Source organism: Camelus bactrianus, chromosome 8, assembly GCF_048773025.1.
Source record: "Camelus bactrianus isolate YW-2024 breed Bactrian camel chromosome 8, ASM4877302v1, whole genome shotgun sequence".
Classification (NCBI taxonomy): Eukaryota; Metazoa; Chordata; class Mammalia; order Artiodactyla; family Camelidae; genus Camelus; species Camelus bactrianus.
In genome coordinates this window covers 8,868,616-8,888,570 of record NC_133546.1, presented here as the reverse complement: position 1 = coordinate 8,888,570, position 19,955 = coordinate 8,868,616, and the positions used below count along the sequence as shown (strand labels likewise).

The window sequence follows — 19,955 nt, the reverse complement described above, 5'->3', positions numbered from 1 at the left end:
AATTTTTAAAAATTGTTTTTGTTGAAGAATAGTTGATGCTGACAGTATTATAAGTTACCGGTGTACAATACAGTGATTCACAATTTTTAAAGATTATAGTCCATTTATAGTTATTATAAAATATAGGCTACATCCTTCATGTTGTACATATATCCCTGTAGCTTATTTTATACATAATAGTTTGTACCTCTTAATCCCCTACCCTTAATGTTGCCCCTCCCCCCTTTCCTCTCCCCACTGGTAACCACCAGTTCTCTGTATCTGTGAGTCTGCTTCTTTTTTATGTATTCACTAATTTGTTATATTTTTTTAGATTCCACATATAAGTGATATAATATAGTGTTTGTCTTTTTCTGACTTATTTCACTTAGCATAATGCCCTCCAAGTCCATCCATGTTGCCAAAAAAATGACAAAATTTCATTCTTTTTTATGGCTGAGTAGTATACTATTGTATGTATATACCACATCTTCTTTATCCGTTCATCTGTTGATGGACACTTAGGTTGCTTCCATATCTTGGCAATTGTAAATAATTCTTTTATGAACCCTATTATTGTGCATGTATCTTTTCAAATTAGTGTTTTTGTTTTTTTCAGGTATATTCTCAGGAGTGGAATTGCTGGGTCATATGGTAGTTCTATTTTTAGGTTCTTTGAGAAACCTCCATACTGTTTTCCAGTGGCTGCACCAATTTACATTCCCACCTACAGTGTACAAGGATTCCCTCTTCTCCACATCCTTGCCAACATTTGTTATTTGTGTTCTTTTTGAGGATAGCCATTCTGACAGGTGTAAGTTGATACCTCACTGTGGTTCTGGTTTGCATTTCCCTCATGATTAGCAATGCTGAGCATCTTTTCATGTGCCTACTGGCCATCTACATTTCTTCTTATTTAGGTCTTCTGTCCATTTTTTGATTGGGTTGTTTGTTTTTTTGATGTTGAGCTGTATGAGCTGTTTATAAATGTTGGATATTAACCCTTATCAATCAAGTCATTTGCAAATATTTTCTCCCATTCAGGAGGTTATCTTCATTTTGTCAATGGCTTCTTTTGCTGTGCAAAAGCTTTTAAGCTTAATTAGGCCCCATTTGTTTATTTTTGCTTTTATTTCCCTTGCTTTAGGAGATAGACCCCCAAAAATGTTGCTACAATTTATGTCAAATAATTCTTTTTATTTTTTACATTTAATCTTTGGTATAAGATTTGAGGTATGGCTCCAACTTTAGATTTTTTCTCCCTAAAAGATTAGATATTTATCCCAATTCCATTTATTTGATAATCCATCCTTCCCCCCACTGATTTGAAACTCTGTATTTATCAAATACAGAATCTTATAGAACTTGCATCTATTTGGGAATGTTCTATTTTTTCAATGTTTCATTTTTTCCCCAGGACAATTATTTCCCCTCATTATTTTACTTTTGCAAATATTGTCACCTGTTTTTTCTTCCAGATGAGGCTTGGAATCATTTTTTTCCAGTTTGTCAAAATTTCCCCAAATCACATTGGGACTTTCATTAACATTGTAATAGACACATAAAGTCATCCAGGTTAGAACTGACATATTTAAAAATACAGAAGCTTCCACTCCAGGATAGAAAATATCTCTCCATGTTTTTCAAAAGTCTCTATATCATTTTATAGTTTTCTTTATACAAGACCTACTTACCATTTTTTTGGTTAGGTTTATTCCTAGAGTTTTGTGCTTGATTTTTCTGTTGTGAATGGGATTTTACCTCTTTATGGTTTCCAAATGGTTATCGCTAATATGATATATTTAAAAACTGAAGTTTGTAGGTAGATAGATAGATAATTGATAGGTAGATGGATATATAGATAGATTTATAATAGCCAACTTACTGAAGATCCTTATTCATTTTAACCAATCTGTGTTGACTAAAGAGAAGAGTATATGATCACAATGAATGGGCTTTTTTTTCATTAAAGCACAATGTATTTATAAATAGAATCTACTAGTTCCGTCCTGGTATTCTGAATTTTCTTTTCCTCAGTGCTAAAGGTAAAATCTTATAACATTACTGTGCTGATTGAGATGTAAGCTGGTTCTTGCATTCAGGTCCTTGCTAATGCTCTCATATAAATGCCATTCAAATTTCAATAAAAGCCAATCAGATTTTCCTGGTGATAACGGAGAAGCACAGCCCTGCCCTCGTGTGATTTCTAGTGCCCAGTTTTCACCTTTGTTCTCATCTGCTTGTCTTATAACATTGCAAACACTGACAACCCAAATTGATCTCTATCATCGTACAGTATTTAGTAGCCTCTGACAATGCAGGAATTGTGCCCCATGGAGTAGAAACACACACAAGTATTTCTCACTTTGACCTTCAATAGAATAATTGCTTTTCACTTATGCAGCACAGCAGTGCTGTGTGTGTGCTCAGAGAACTTGGACAAAATTTGGGGGAAATTAAAACTTTTCAAGGACAAAGCCACTTTCATTTTGTTTATGTTTAAGGGCAAGACTTTGGCATCCATGTGCCAAAAAAATAGTATGGCAAAAAATCAGATTGTCATTAATTTTCATTTTGCTATAAGCATGTTTTGGATTAACTTAATTAAATTAAAAAGGCCATAGCTACTAAGCACTTTCTTTTTCTTCTATCTTTAATTGCATTAATTAGTGCTAGATAGATAGATAGATAGATGGATAGATAGATAGATAGATATTTTGCCCTACAGGATCTGGACAGGCCCCCCCAAAAAAGAAATTTTGATAGTTGTCAACATCATAGCATCTAATAGTTCATGAATGTCTATGAATTACAGTGCCTCTGAACTACAGGCACCCAAATCGTCATAGTTTAAATGTGGAGAAACTGAGGCCTATTTTCTCCACTGGATCAAAAAAAAAAAAATCACTCTCTTCATCAATGCCATCTATGTCCCTATTTTCTGAAATGTGTATTTTCAGAACTTTTTTAAAGAATATTTGGGTTTAAACTTGTGGAATTATTTTTTTTATTTAATTATTTTCATTTTTTTTAGTGACAGTGTAGTCAGTTTACAATGTCACATCAATTTCTGGTGTTCAGCATGTTTCAGTCATACATATACATACATATGTTCCTTTTCATATTCTTTTTCATTATAGGTTACTACAAGATATTGACTATAGTTCCCTGTGTTGTACAATATCAACTTGTTTATTCATGGAATGATTTTTGCAGCAGAATGAAGATAGATGTTTCCCACTCCACAGTCACAGTTAAAATTCATGCTCATAGCCATCTCCTTAACTCTGTGAGGGCACGCAAATGAGGACAAGCTCTCTCCTTTAACGAAGTTTAATGTAATAGGCCTCTCTTACCTAAACTTGGCTTCACTCCGCACTGTAGCTGTGGTCTGTCATGGTATTTTTCTGTCTGTTTCCCCCCGGAACCACAGCACATGATGAGTCGGACTGTGGGTGTAAACCAATGCTGCTTTACTCTTGCCTGTTTCGGGTATGAAGGTTCTTTGTAAGATTTCCTTTGAACAAAACGTTACACTACTATAAATAAAACAAGAACGAAGAGTCAGAAAACCTGGCCTGGCTGTTTCATTAGGCAGACTTTCCATAATTAACTAGACAATATCAACTCTCTAAGTAATGTTAGCATCTTTGTAAATGGCACACATCTTTTTTTCTGGTGCTTCCATTCTTAGCCAGCCACTTCGTTTCTCCAGCTAGCGATACTGAAACTCTGCCTAAGGGTTTACCTGTTACATGCACAGTGTTTGCCCTGGATCCCAAACCTGTCTTCATCTGATGTACACGGGGAGCTTTTCTAAAAATGTGGATTCCTAGTCCCTACCGCAGAGAAGAATCCTCAGGAGTAAGGACCCTACGTATTTTTAAAGGCTCCTGGGTAAGCAGATCTTCCAATACGTTCTTGTGAGAGCACCTCCAAGGATGAGAGTGGACCTCACCAGGCTTTTGTTCTGCTGGCCTCACAAAGTGTTTACATCTACGGTAATGCTTCTCGAACTTTCATGTGCACCTTTATCACCTGGGATTGTTCATTTCTGCCAAACTTCCTGTGATGCTGACACTACTTATCCATGGACCAGAGTTTGAGTCACGAGGTTCTAGATCAAGGTTTCTCAGAACTCAGAACTGTTGCTATTTGGGGCTAGAGAATTCTGCTGTGGGTTCTGTCTTGTGCATCGTAGGCTGTTTAAGCAGCACCCCTGGGCTTTACCAGTTAAATGCCAGTGGCATTCCCTCCCACTTGTGACACCAAAGACGCCTCCAGACATTTTTGTCTGTGGTCAGATTTTTCCTGGGGCGACATCCCCCCTGGTTGAGAATCACTGCCTTCGGTTGATGTTGATCATCAGCCAAGTTTAAGAGCTGTTCTTAAAAGTGATTTGTTTGCACACATAATGATTAAAAACCCATACTCTGGGTTTATCCATCCTCCCTAGAGTATAAGCCACAACAGGACAGAAGACTGATCTTGCTCATCACTGTATCGGCAGCACCTGGAAGACTGTTTCGCACATAGTAGGTTCCTCATAAATATTCAAATGAATGAATGAATTAAACCAGCACTGGGTAACACCTGAAGCTCGTTCTTCGTGGCTACCTTTTCTATTTTCTATCAGTAGAGAGAAAAAGGTTGTTTTGCCCAATTCTCTACAAATATTTTCATTGTGTTTTTCTCAATTCCTTGTTAAAGCCCTAAGTAGTCAGCCAGGTTCTCATGAGGCTAGCCAGTGCTGATTAAAGTCCTCATCTGACAAATGCTCTTTTCTTGACAAAGTTCTCTCTGAAAGGAGGTCCATCGCACAAGCCCTTTGATGACCAAGTCTACAATAAGCTCCAACCTCCTGTGGTTTCTAAGTGAAATTATCTCCTACAACTCAGAACTAGCTTCACACTCACAGGAGGCAAGGTCAAGCCTGAGTGCCCACTGCCCTTTAAACATTTCCACCAATTCTGAGTTCTTAATATGCTGGTGAGGGGCTTGGGGGCACACGTACGAGTCAGGATGCCATCAGCACCGTTCACCTCTTGGCATCACTCCCATTGCGCCTGTTCCATTTGGTTCCTCTCACTGAGGACTTCAGAGGCAGCCACAGACCTCGTAGTAGGCCTTGCTCACCCTGCTTTGCTCATGAAGGCGGCACCACCAGAGCAGGTGTGAGCCTCAGTGGAAGAATTTGGTACCCAGCACCACCACCACCCAGGCCGCCAGCAGGGGCAGACAGGCCAGGCCCTTCATATGGAATAAGCCAGGCCCCTTGCTCACCCCCACCCCCAGAAATTTGTAGTAGGTTCCCCCACTCCCGCCCCCTCATCCCTGAATGAGGATCCCTCTCGTCTGTGCATCCTCAGATTATTCTGCCTACTGGAGGGCAAGCCTGTCGTGTCTCATAGTGGCTGGCCCCATGCTCTTGCCATCTCTGTGCCCGTGGTCCAGGCATTCTGGGCATGATGGGTTAATCCCTCTCGCCTGCTGCCAATCCTGGCTTTGTTTCCAGCGTTCTCAGTCCAGCCCACAGGGAGTGCAGTTCCTTCCTGCTCCACCCCAGCAACCACTCCTCCGTCACAGCATCACCCCCTTTGTCCTGAGGAAACCCTCCTGTCCCCACCAGCTCCCACCTCTGACATCAGCACTTCCCACACGGGCATGCCACACAATGCTTCTTGTCCCACAGGATGGGAGGATCATTGGAAGGCAGGAGCCACGTATGATGGGGAACCCCCGGGTTTCCTTTCCAGCCCGTTTGTCGTGCTGATGCTCCATCAGTCCCCCAGAGGGAATCCAGTATTTGGGTTTCCCCGATGTGCTTGACACACACGAAGTGACTCAGCAAATCTGGGCCCTCCTTCCAGCACCTTCTGAAATTACCCTCTCTCCTCGTGTCATTCCAGCCCCTCCCTCCCTCCCTCTGCGATCCTGTTCTCTCTCTGCACCTGCCCGTGCGATGCTTCCTCACACTCAACACCAGAAGGTGATCTCCTCCTGCCCCGCTGCACCTTCCCCAAGACAGGCAATGCTCCCTGCCTCAAGGGATGATGCCACCATCTGCCACTGTGCTCCCTGGCCACCAGCCAGAGCCTGAGGCTCATCCTGGTCACCCACTTGCCTCTCATTTATCCATTAATAATTGGTGTCACCATTTGCATGTTTCTGGAATATATCTACTTCTCTCCATTGTCACAGCCACCAGTCTGTTTCAGGCTAACATCATCTCTGGAATGTACTTCCAACCCCTCCTAACTGGCCCTGAATCCACCTTGCCTCCCCTCCCCCCATCCATCTTTGAGACTGCAGTTAATGCAATAATTTTTAATTCCTAACTGATCACATTACTACACAGCGTAGAACTCTTGGCTTCTGTACTAGGGTTCTCTGGAGAAAAAGCCAACAGGAGCTATATTGACTTATTTTTAAGGAATTGGCTCATGCAATTGTGGAGGCTGGAGAGTTTGAAATTTGTTGGGTAGGCTGGACAGTCAGGCAAGAGTTGATGTGGCTGTCTTGAGTCCACATTACACAGGGCAGCAGGCTGGGAGCCCAGAAAGGGTTTCTTACATTGCAGTCTTGAGGAGAATGTCTTCTACTTTGGGGAACTTCAGTCTTTGCTGTCAAGGCCTGCAACTGATTGGATGAGGCCTACCCACATGAGGGAGGGTAATCTGCTTTACTGAAAGTCAACTGATTTCAATGTTACTCTCATCTAGAAATACCTTTGAAGCAACATCTAGACTGGTGTTTGCCTAACATTTGGTCATGTGGCTTAGCCAAGCTGAAATGAAACTAACAATTAAGGTTCCTTTTGCACTTAGGATGAAGGCCACCATCCCAAGCATGACTACAAGGCTCTGTGCAATCCAGCCCCTTTCCCTCCGCCTCTCTGACTGTCTCCTGTTCACTCCTGATCATACTGGCCTCCCTTCCATTCTTGTATATACCATCTTCCTCTCGTCCGAGAACCAGTACACAAGTTGCTCCCTCTGCCTGAAATGTCCTCCTCCCAACCCCCAGCATGTGTGCACATACCCTCCTGCACACACATAAGCAGGTGTACCCCCATACGTGTTGACCAGGGAAGCCCTACCCAATCATCCTTCAGATCCTGGTCCAAATGCTGCCTCTTCTGTGAAGAGTGCCCACACCAGCCAACCTTCCCTGCTTCTTTGACTCAGAATAACTCTGTGCATAATGGTGTGTTTGGTTGTGTGATCATTTATTATCTGTCACCTCCACTAGACTGTAAACTCCTTGAAGGCAGGGACCAGGTCTCCTTGAAGGTCTATGTTGCCCACCAGGGTGCCTCCAGCACTCATAGGTGCTGAGTGAGTGTGTGAACAATTTGGAAAGAATAACTGGTCCTTGAATGTCATGTGTCCTCTGTTCCTTGTAGGGCCCATTCCAGCCGACGTAGGGCCTGCCCTTGCCTCTGGCTCCCCCACATCAGCTTCCCTAGTTCTCCTGCTCTGCTTTGTGGACGCTCTCTGCTCCTCCTTAAGATGAGCTCCCCTAAGCAGAGGAGCCCTCAACCCGTCTGCGCACCATGTGGTTCAGTCCACCTACTGGAGCCTCATCTGAAGCATCGGTTTCAGTCCTTGAAGACAAATATTCCAGACAAAGTGACTTGGTGAAGCTTTTAACTGGAGGAAAGAGGACTGGGAACTGTCCCCTCTCCATGAGCCCTCACATTCATATTTGTAGACAAGCGTTTGTGGAGGCAAAGCTGCTGCTGCCCAATGTCTTCGTGAGAAAATCTTTACATTTTTACTCTCTTGAGTGGAAACCTAACCAAAATCTAGACAGAGCAGAATTTGTGCTACCTTTTCCCTAACACTTAAAATAACAGAAGTTGACTTGTCTAACATCTAGTCATTGTTAATATTTTCCTGTAAACTTGGAAGTTTACAAACTGTAAGTTAAGATCTTGTGTTAAATCTTCCTTCAGGGTAAACCGACCAGCACAAGGTTGGGTTGTTTGTGTCCCAGATGCCTCAGAGCATCCCTGAAATGAGCCTTGTGAAAATTTCAGATTCAGTAGAGGCTACAGCTGTCCTCCAGCACATACAGTCGATGCAGTCATGAAGGCTTGAGGATAGAGCAAACCACACTTTCCCTGTGACTGATCTCCTAAAGCAGAGACGCTTTATCCTCATTCTGGCTCGGCGCCTACTAGCAGAGGTTTCTCCTGCTCTGGCGGCTGCACGTTCAGCTGGCGAATGGTCCATGAAACGTCAGTGCACCAGAGAATGACACCCTTCTGCATCTTTTTGGTGAAGGAAAAGAATCTTAATCTATGTCTTTTGTAAGTTGGGATTTTTTTTCCGCTTTTCATTTTAAAAAATCAGAGCTCTGTTCCTTTATATGGTGAATTTCAGCAATTTTAAAAGTTCATCAGTTTTGTCCCTGAATTTGAGGCAGGATTGAATAAGATGGCAGACACAATGTTAGCACTCTGTTATTCCTCCAGAGAAAAGATGACTTATTTTTTGGAGAGTGGCTTTGAAATTGGCATGTATTAACAACTTACTTAAGACCTCTGGCAAGCCCAGGACTTCTCTTTGAGTGAAAAACTTAGTAAGCAGACAGTTTTGTGTCCCTGAAATTGCACTAAACAGCCCCCCTTCCTCTGTCCCCCGCCCTCCTAATTCTTCACCTGTAGGCTGACTGTGAGGTTAATACCAGATGAAGATTCCGTGACAGTTTCTGCCTCTGTGCCAACAACTCCCAGCAATTTGGAGGGGTGGGCAGGCAGGGAGTTTATCAAGGAGAAGACCACTTCAAGCTTTAAGTTTTCTTTTGAAACACCTGTGTATAAAAATGTCCTTGAAAAATACTGACTCGTATAAACTTGCAGAAATGTTAGAGGCTTCCCTCTCCCCAAACTCTAGTGTTCTTTACCCATTAGCTATTGCAGACTTCAATTCTTCTTTTTCCACAACTATATTTTAGACCACAGAGAGCAGTCCTAAGAAGCAGAGGCACAACTGTTGCCAACAACCAAAACCAAAACCAAAACCACAGAGCAACTGAAGGTTAGACAGGGAACCACCTTCTGTGCCCTGGGATGCAGACCACGGGCACTTGTCATCCTCAGGGATGAGAAGCATTTCCTGATCTGCCATTGGTGTCAGTCTGAACGTTAAAGAGACACTTCTTTTGTCCTCACGTGGCTGTTGGAAGCCGTAGGTTTAGAGGCTCCATTATTCACATCCACCATGGATGCCAGCATGCCAAAACTGTTGGTCTGGAGCAACTATTGAGTTTATTATGTGAAAGAAACAACAGTTTAGGGGTACCCTGAAATAGGCAACTACCTGTATTGCCCGGCCCCTCCCAGGGGGCACTGACTAGCTATGTGAGATGGATCTCTGGACCAGCCAAGGCTGTGGACACAGAAAGAGGAGCAACAGCCTCAGAGAGACCTTGTGAGAGGAGTTCACAGGGAGGGACGGGTCACTGGGCAGTGTGACTGACTGGTGGGCATGGAGGAGTGGGGACACATCCTGTGCTTCCCAGCATCATTCCTCCGTACCTGCCAGGACAGCTGGCCTTCTATTCGGCAGGCCATTCCTGAGGACCTACTGTGTGCTAGTCCCTCTGCTGGATAGTGAGGCCGGCTGGGTAAGATTGCATAGCAGAAAGAGAAAGGCCGGGTGCTCGAAAGATCTTGGGCACCTCTTGAGAGGCTGGGAGCATCTTTTTCAGACTCGCACTTGGGAAGGGGGCTCTGATGGCCATGAAGAGAGCAGATCGGGGTGGCTGGGGGACTCAGGGCTCACCAAACAGCCCAGTGGGGCCCCTCACGAACCACTCCCCATGAGACATCTCTGTTGGCTCATTTGTGGGTCCTCCACACCTCTGGGGCAGCACTTTGCGTATAGGAAACAATTCATAAATATTGGCTGATTTTTTTTTTTCTTTTTAAGTTCTGTGGTCCTTCAGTCCCTTCATGGCGTAGCTGGGTGCTCTGATTCTTCTGTTTCTTTCATGTAAAGAGCTCTCTAAATATTTGGTCAAAAAGGTTTTGGTTTTAGATTAATTCCTAAGCTTCAGTTTACTGTGTCTGTTCAATTCCAGCCTTCCGCTCACTTTTTATCAGAGATTTAATCTTTCAAAAATGGACTTTAGAAATCTAAGATCACTTGAGTTTGTCTTAAGGGGGCTTGGTAAATATTCACGTTTTAAAGTCATTGCTACGTACAACTAGGCTTTTTTGGGAATCGTGGTGGTATAGATAAGTTTGTCATCCCTGCTTCTCAAAACACATTTCTTGACAAATCAGTATTTAAACTTTCCTGGTTAGAGTAACACAAAATGGGACTACTGTTATTTTTAAATCTATATTTGACTTTCTAGTTTTCCTTCCCATGTTTTCAAGAACTGAGTAGATACAGTAGATTTCACAGCTGACATCAGGCTAGTGAGGCACCAAGTCATAATTTATTTAGGCCTCACTGGCATCCGGTGGGCACCAGTAGAGCTCTGACCTTGTCTATTATGTGTTTAAAGCCAGTTATTTTTGCCCTGATGCTTCAAGAAGGACGCAGCCTTGCTGGGAGTTCAGGAAGGGCTCTTTGTTCCCTTATCACAGAGCCAGTTGGGCTGCTCCCGCTTCCCGGTGTGCAGGCTTTGGAAGCTCGCTGCCTCTCCAGATGCCTACTGAACTCAGCATCACTTCATAGGGCAGCCACCTGGGGTGCCAGGAAGTGGGGGACATACCAGGAGAGGGTGTCCTGCTTGGCAAGGCCACCCAGAGTCCTTGGGAGGGTGCCATGGCTGTTCAGTTATTCTAAGTGGAATGACTGTCCGCGGCGAAGAGGTGAAGCAGGAGGGCTCTCCTCATTCTTCCGTCCCCCTGCACCATGCCGCCTTCTCCCTCTTGGATGTTCTGAACTCTCTGTCCTCTCCTTCCACAACCTGCTTGTGGAACTTTATTCTCTGGGAATAGCAGATCGCTGGCAGCGACTCAGGGTGCTTGTCTACCATTGGGCTTGGTATTTTCACAAATACCAAAGCCTTGGGCTAAAGGGCTCAGGACGGGTTTCAGGCCTCTGAGAGGCTTGTAAAGAAGAAGAGGGAAAAGGAGACACCCCCCAGAATCATGACTTGTGAGCTGTGACTTTTGTGAGTGAGAGCAGCCCTGGGTAGGGGGGTGAGGGGACTGAGGGTGCAGCTCTGCAGGTGCTATTGGCTGTTCCAAATCACCAGGTTCTCCACGTGGTGTGTGATTTGGGAACCGGCCCCTGCCGGTGAGCGAAGTTTCTCTAGGTTTCTGTGTTCTCCGAGTGTAGCTCTCTGTCATACACGGGAGTGTATCTGGGTACACGGCAAAGAGGAACGTGAGCGTAAGAGGCACATATGATGTGTGGATGGGCGGTGTCTACCGGCACCCGAGAGCCGGGTTCTCAAACTTTAAAGTGCATGAACCCTGGAGAGGGATCTCGGTAAGTGCAGATTCTGATTCACTAGTTCCAGGGCAGGACCCAGAGAGAACGTGCTTCTCTGGCAAGCCTGCAGATGCCGCGGATACTGCGTGGACCACTGTGACATGGCCCTGCAACAATGCTTCTCAGCTTTGGGGCTGCAGATCCCCACACCTGGGGAGCTTTTACAACCTCTGATGCCAGGTTGTACCCCACAGTTGAAATCAGAATCTCCGAGGGCAGGACAGTAGTATCAGTAGTTTTGGAAGCTCTCCCTGCAATTCCCACTCAGGCTGCATTCGTGGTGGGGCTGGGTGGGGAGTGAGTGCTGAGCGGATTCCTGTCACTTTGGAAATTTACCAAAGGTATGTTGCCGCTGCCGCCGTCAGATAGTGTGCCCTTTAAGTGTATACGAATTAAAACGAACAGCTACTTTTGGTGTTGCCAGCTGTGTTTTAAGAGAACACTAAGAAGCTTCCCAAGATTTCCTCCAGCCGCCAAGGCTGCTCCGCCCTGTTTATCCGCGGTGGAGCCTCAGCCAGAGCCCCTCAGATGCTGTTGCTCCTCTCCATTTACCCGAGGGCTTCTGTTCCTGCTGCACAGCCAGCTGCTCTCAGTTCTTTCTGGCTGTGACAGGGTCTAGATGAGAATAAAATGGGATGTTTTATCTTCCTGTAGAGCAGGGGGTTCTCAACCCTGACGCATATTTGAATCACCTTGGGCGACTGATTCTGAGTTAATGGGTCTGGGACAGGGTCCCTGCACCAGGGGAGCTTTAAAAGCTCCCTGGGTGATTCTAATGTGAACTCAGGGATGAGAGCCAGGTTATAAGAAACTTAAAAAAAAAAAAATACGTATTTGTATTTTCTTCAACATCTTAAAAACTGGTTCTAGAAAATAAAAGATGATGCTCAGACCATAAAATATGGAAATTGTTTTTTAAATATACATTTAATGATTTCTTTAAATACATATTTAAATCTGTATTTCCCCCCATCCAGTATCTGGTATTTTTGAGGAGGCCAGTGGGCAAAGTGGGGAGATTCTTGAGCCGGATTTGGAGTACACCATTGGAGAAAGAAATTGTTCCTGATGTAATTATCACTCATTGTATTAATTAGGGCAATGCTAACTGGTGTAACACTGTGGGATTTTGGCGCACACGTAACAGTATGGCCCAGGGAGGAGGTCACAGGGGCGACCCTCCTGTGCGTAGTCATTCAGGGCCCCCAGTTTGTGTCTCCAAGGTGGCCTTGGGAGGGGGGCGTGGAAGAGTGGGTGGGGCTCAGGGAGGCTTAGGGGAGGGCCCCACTGGCTCACACCCCATTGGCCAGAGCTCAGTCACTTGGCCACTCCCACCTGTGTGGAGTGGTAAGCGCCCAGCCCCAAGCCATGAAGGATGTCTCTGTGACCTACAGCATTTGTGTCTGGGATCAGATGCCTCCCAGAAAGGCACAGGTGCGCCGAGGCCGGGTGTGGGCCCTGCACTTGGAAATGCAAACTCCAGGCCGCCTGGGTGCAGGTGCGAGAGCCTGCGGAGCTGAAGTGCCGTGTTAAGCGCCTGTGCTCTTTTGTTCTTTTCTCCACAGATATCGCAAACGGCACCAGTTCAGGGGGGTACCGCCCACCTCCCAGAACCAAAGAAGTCATCATCAATGGCCAGACTGTGAAACTTAAATATTGTTTCACCTGCAAGATTTTCCGGCCCCCTCGTGCCTCTCATTGTAGCCTTTGCGATAACTGCGTAGGTGAGTAGAAGCAGAAATTGCCTCTGTTCCACTTCTAAAACGCTTGTGCTCAAATGTCTGTAGCTGATGGAGTAGCTGATTCCCTCTGAATAGGCCTTGTGCTAAAGAAAGTCAGCATGTATGTCTCTTTAATCCTTCAAAACCAAACAACTAAATAATAATTAACGTTTCAACCCTATTGCCTCCTGCCACTGATCTCGTTCACCAAGCCTAGCGTTACCAAACCTTTTTTAGTTTTTCTTTTTACATCCTGCAGCACCTCTAGGACAGCACAGTGCCCTAGACCTTCTCCTCCTCAGGGTATGCACAACAGAGTGGGAGTTCTTTGTTCCTGGGAGCTGCCAGATGGGCAGGCACTTGAAATAAAACCATTTCACCCCGAGATCCCTTCATTGCCCAAGGAGCTGCCTCTGTATATACCCAGATGTGATTTGTGCAAGTCTCCCAACTCCTCAGAGTGGCATTTTGCCTGGGGAGGTGGAGGCATTTGAAGGCCAGGGAGAGGAAAAGAGACAGAGAGGCCAAGAGACTTCCAGGCCCGCAGTTAGCATCATCACTCTTCCCAGAGACCACCAAGACCTACCTTCTCTGTCAACTTGTTTTCTCCAGGACAGACTAGGAGACAGGCAGAGGGAACACGGTGGGGCAAGAGGTCCTTAGTTGTCAGATTCGGCCCTGTGGTTAGGCCACCAGCGCCCCTGCACAGGATTTCTACAACTGATATGGGTGTTATCCCCTTGGAACTATTTGGCAAAAACTTCCTGTCACTTGAGACTAAGAGCTGCTACCTGCATCCACAGACCATCTTCTCTTCTGGGATGGAGCTTCTCCGAGATGCGGTTGGCAAGGAGACAGCTGAAGCCCCAAGTTACAAGAAGGGTAGTGAGAAACGGACCAAGGCTTTGCCCCACTGGGGACGACCCACATGTCTTCAGCCCCACAGCCTGCTCTAGTAGAAGTAACCAAGGATTTTCCTGGGCAAGTGGGCATGAAAATCCTGTTAACCTCATACCTAAAAAAAAATAGAACACTTCAGAATAAACCTGGTTTTCCTTAGTAACACATTATCGATTGGCAGCACTTTTTGAGCTGATTAGAATTTGCAGTCTCAATTCTTCTTGAGAAAAATATAATGTTATAGAATGTATTTCCTGCTGTACAAAGCAGTTTTCCTTTTATTTGTCTGAAATGTGCTTTATCCTAACTTTAATAATCTACAGCTTGGTAGAAAGTCCATGTTTTCCCTACCAGGCCTTGTCTTGGTTTTATTAACTCGGGTAGATTACTTTTAGCCTTGGCTCCCCAGTGAAAGAGCATGGGATTTTGTTCAGTCTTTCCCGTGTAGTAAGAATCAGTTAAGAGCCTGGAATCTGGCGCCCAATGGCCTGGGTGCAAATACTAGCTTTTTGACTCAGACAGGCTACCTCATCTCCCTCCGCCTTGGTTTTCTCACCTCTACAATGATGTCAATAGAAGCACCTCACGGGATGCTTGACAGTGTAAACGAGTTAATGCATCCAAAGCACTTAGAACGGTGCCTGGCTTTTGGCAGATGCTCTGTAATTGTTAGCTCCTGTTCTGTTATTACTACTGTTCCCTTGACATTTCAGTTGCCTTTCTCTGGCCAATTTCTTGATCCACTGTGGCCCTCTACAGGTGTGATGACCAAGACTCTACCTGGTCCTCTATCTGAGGACACAAGCAGGGTTTCTACAAGGACACATGACAGCTTTTGTGTTCTAATACCCTCCCTGGTGACTCCAGCCCCAGTGGCCAGCCCATGCCCACCTTAAGGACACTTTTGAGCCAAAGCAGCATAGTGGCTTAAATATCTTTAGGGAAATGATCTGTAGGGATTCACAGGACCCTTTCTTGGGTTGTGACTTTGGTATTATTACATGATGGAATATTATGTGATGGAATAGTATGTAATTTATACTTCCTCACATAAAATTTTCTGTTATTTTGCATTTCTTCTCCTGGAGGGCTAATGACTTGCTTCAGTCAGTATTTATAGGAAGGGGTTTATTACCTACAGACCTGAAGAGGTTACTGGGCACCTCCTTTTCTGTATCATTTATAAAAATGTTCACCCGTTACTGGACACCTGACTGTTTCTATTCATTCATTTGTGTCAGTTGGTCTCAATCTTCTGTTTTCTGTCTGTAGCCTAGATTCCTAATCATGATAAAACTTTCTCCCTATCTTGTAGCAGTTTAAAATTCTCTTCAGATTATATTGTAAAACACTTTCAAAAAGTTCGTATAATTCCTTCATTTGTTCCCCCCATCACCCATAGGTTTACATGTTCCTTAAAGAACTCTGATGAATTAGATATAAAATCCTCTTACCAAAATTATATATCAAGTTAATGGTGTACTTCTCATATAGTATAATTATTTAAGTACCCTTTTTTATAGAAACTACCAGCTGAGAAAATAAGAGCCATCAGTCTATAATAGTTAGGAGCCCTTCTGATAGGTTCTGAGCAACCTTTCTGATAAATCCAAGTCACCATGGTAATCTAAACCCCCACAAGCAAACATGATGTTGCCCTATCATGCGAAGATGCAGAACAGCAATAGAAAGGAGAGGAAGGGGGAAAGATTGGGGTGGGCTCAAGAGGAGGAAACTGGACAAAGAACACGTTGCCAAGAGCTGCCTCTAAGCATCACCTGATGGTCCCAGGGCTGGAGGTTGGCAAACCCCCATCAGGGAGGACAGGTGAGACAAATACTGTACAGTTGATTTAAAATAAAGCTGCTCACAGCACTCACAGAACAACCACACAGTGATTCAAACCTATGTCGCTTTGGCTTCCCAGTTCATTACACTACATTTGGGCCTTTGGTGTGACCCATTATCTGAGCAACGAATTGGACCTTATGCATTCAGGAAAGGAGAGTGGAAATCAGATGTCTCCAACTGAGAAGCATATTTGCAGAATTTGCCACTATTTTATTTTTAGATAGAAATTTATATTGAAAGAATTCTACTTTTTGCAGCCAGGGGAGGAAAATACGACGATGTGCTGCAAGCCAGGTTTAGCACACGTGGCTTCCCTTCCCTTGTAATGAAGGGGTTTGGCTTGGGTTGGCAGCTCCTAGGTACGCACACAAATGTCGCTTTGCACTGGGAGAGGAGAGGGGAAAATGCAGCTTCCCGGGCAGTTCAGAAGAGGATTTTTCTTTTTTAAATAAGTCTGAAATGAGAGCAAAGTCACAGGGGCTCTGTACTTTGAGTTGAGGACTGAGGGAAAAGCTTTCTTGGGGAGCAAACTCTGCTGCTGATATAGGACCAGTTAGCCCAGCCAGGTGGTTGGGACATTCAGAGACCCAGGGCTGAATCCTGGTCTTGTCCTTGGATAGTATTGGAACTTGGGCAGATTATCTGACCACCGCCAGTTGTTTCCACACCTGCAAAGTGAGGTGATCCTAGTACTGCCCCACAGGTTTCTTTAAGGATGAAGCAAGATAGTGACCGGCAAGCACCCAGTACAGACCCAGGGACGTGCAGGGCTTAGAAAGGGCTGGCCGGTAGTGTTGTTATTTTGTGTAGCGGGAGGAGTGCTGTCTCGGTGCTCCCAGGGAACCGCAGAGAAGGAGATTCCCTTCACAGAGCAGCCGGAGTCCCCTTGTTTTCCGTAATCTGGGAGGGTTTTGATGATCTGCTGCCGCAGGGATGAATATATTCTCCCTCTCTGCTTCTGTTCATCTGTTTCTGTCTCTCTCTTGTTCTCTCTCGGTGTTGCCATCAAATTGCTTCTGAACTTTTGAAACGGACTATTTGGGGTTGTTTGTTCATCCAGGCCATTTTTGACATTGAGAATATTTTTAAACAGCTGTCAGCTGGGGCCGGGGAGCCACCTCTGCTCACTCAGACCCTTGGGGTCCCACAGATCATGAAAATGAAAGAGTGAACAGAAGGAGCTGGAAAGCAAACACGCACTTGTGAGGTCTTCTCCAACCCACTACGTACTCTCCAGCCCCAAAGGAGTCCCCTCATTTCCTTGACCAGGGCGGACACTTTTAGAGAAGTCTTACCTTTGGGGGCCTCTGGTCCAGTGTCAGAAGAGCCAGCAGCTTACTCTAGAATTGGGTATTTTTCATACAACCTAAACCTATCATAAAAAGGGATTTACTGGAAAGTGACGTATTCACACACTGTGAATGAAATTCGGTTTGCTCAGCATTGAGATAGGGCATTGTAAGCATTTGCAAGCCTGCTGCACGAGAATGTGTCTAACGTTGAGCAGTCAGGAGGCAGCTGGAGGCGCCAGCACCTGGATCCCAGACCTGCTGACCTGTCTGGGCAAAGGGGAGCCTCTCTGTGTCTGCGATGCCACATCTGGACCTGCTGTGAGCACAAAGGAGGTGGTGCATGAAGCCCTCAAGTAGTGTCAGCCCCTGTGGAGCTCTTGGCAGGACCAGCCTTTTCCCTCACACAGGCCTGGTCCCATTTTCTTCTGTCCCCTTCTGTCAGTTGTGGTGTAGATGGCACCAAGAACTCCGCAGGGACTCAGTGTCCAGTTACCCTTGTTCTGGGAAGAGCTTAACCGTCATCTTTAAATGCCTGCACTGTCTCTCCTGGGCAGTTTACTACACACTCTTCCTTCTGCCCCACAGTGTCTCCTTCCCATCGATCTAGCTGCTTCCTCTGTGATGTGGGTTTCTGAGCTCAGACTGCGGATGTCTTGTCTTCTGTGTGCAGTCTGCTGTGTGCTGCTGCTGCTGCCCATTAGAGTCCAGTTACTGCTTCATAGTTGTATCAATATTAAGAGGTCTGGAATATCTGAGATTTAAAATTGCAGCTGCCTCCTGCACTCTAGGATTTCCTTTTAACTGTTTGGGTATAGTGAGAAAGGTATTAGTTTTCCATAGGAAAGCGAGTCATTTGAAGGGAGTGGAACAAGCTGGCATTTGTATCCCCCCAGGAACCAAAAAACCCAGGGATTTACTGTGTGCCACTCCCGCCACTGCGGTTTCCGGTATCCTTGCTTTTCACTGATGTTTAATGAGCACCTATGTGTCAGGCACTGTACTAGTATCTAGATGCATCAAAATAAAGTACAGTCCCCAAGAATCATTATTAAGAACAGACCAAAGAGAATTCAAGGCAGAAAGCATTAGATATATCATGTTATTTGGCTCAAAAAGAGTAATTTTACATTGGTAAAGAAATCAATTAAAAATTCAGTCACAACACATATGCATCAAATAACATTGCATCAAAATACAGAAAGCAAAAATTGTCAGAAAACACAAGGACAATTTGGTATAAGCATAATGCTAGTGAGAAATAATAACATACCTCTGGTTTTGTTGGCTCAGGTAAGCAAACTAAAAGTAAGAAAATAAAATTTTAATTTTATAATTATAACATATATTAATATATAATTAACAAACATATGCTGAACTTTATTCCTACAAAGTTTACTTAGTTTTTTTAACTGATTGTGGAACACTAGCAAAATTAACCATACTAGCTGCACAGAACTTCCTAACTTCCTAAAAGCAGATATTGCACAGACTGTGTCATCTAATGATGCAACAATAAAATTAGAAATCCATCACAAAAATATAAATACACAAGCCTAACCTAACTGTAATATTTTAACAAAATCTTTTCATCAATTCTTGGGTGACAGAGACTTCAAAATTGTCACTGTAGAATAGTCAGAAAATGACAATAAGAACAATGCAAAATAAAATGCTGCTAGTCAGGGGTCATTGTGCTGTATACCAGAAACTGACACATTGTAACTGACTATACTTCAATTAAAAAAAAATTTTTTTTAAACTACTAGTCAGAATTCTAAATTTTAAGCACACAAAATAGTTAATCTCAGCAGAAAAGGAGTTATTTGGAAGCTCTCAGGTAGCTGGTAGAAATGAAGGAGAAAGCTGGAGACCCAGACTCACAGACCAGGAGAAGCTGGGGCAGGTGGGTGGCTGAGCACAGTCAGTCACTCCTGCAGTAGGATATCGCAAGAGGTGCAGGCACCACAAGAAAGATGTTTATGGTACCGCCACTGAGTTCTAACTCTGTGGCTGCCATAGCTTAGAACTGTGACTCTGTCTGTCTGCAAGGACCATGGGCTCTGGGCTCAGAGGTCTGGTTTGGTCTCCACACCCAGGCAGCCAGCGAGGCAGGAGAGGTAGCTGCCCCACTCTTAGCTTCTATAATGGGGGTGGCAGGGTGGGGCCTACTTCCCACCTATTTTGAGATCCTCCACAAACAGGAAGTTTACTTAGATGGTGGATGGCCAATGAAATTAACAGTTTTTAAAAGTCTAGTACAACCCCCCCCCCCGAATTTAGAAGCAAATAAACGAACACAGCAGCCATCTCAAGAAGACAGAAAAAGAATAGCAAAATAAACTCAAGAAAAACAGGAAGAAAACAATTAATAACCTAGAAAACAGAAAAATAAATATGATACCAGATCTAGTTCTTTGGCAAATGAATAACAAAAAGATACTCTTCTGGTAAGACTGAAAGAGAGAAAACAGATTCAAATGAGACATTCTCCCCCACAAACTTACTTATAGTGTAATGCAGTTGGAGGCAGAGGACTAGATAAAAAATGTGCAGTTCAGTTACCAAAACCGTTTTGGAACACGAAACGGTGCAGGTAGACATGCATTATTAGATATTATGAAGTCCGAAGCATATTACCAACCCACAGACCAGTGACAGAAAGCGACCCAAGGGCCGAGGCACAGGCACATGGGTATACATGCACACGTGTGAGGGATTTCTTCAGTGTCCATTTCTATACTTTCCAAATCCCC

At 44.5% G+C, this 19,955-nt stretch overlaps 1 protein-coding gene across 2 annotated transcripts in view; it reads left to right on the top strand.

Moving 5' to 3' along the window:
- ZDHHC14 (zDHHC palmitoyltransferase 14) overlaps nucleotides 1–19,955 on the top strand; it is a 245,053-nt gene that overhangs the window by 168,397 nt on the left and 56,701 nt on the right. For both annotated transcript variants that reach the window (XM_010965753.3, XM_010965749.3), the window contains exon 3: nucleotides 13,004–13,162. In XM_010965753.3, the coding sequence (XP_010964055.2) occupies nucleotides 13,004–13,162 (159 nt within the window). The remainder of the gene's footprint in view (nucleotides 1–13,003; nucleotides 13,163–19,955) is intronic.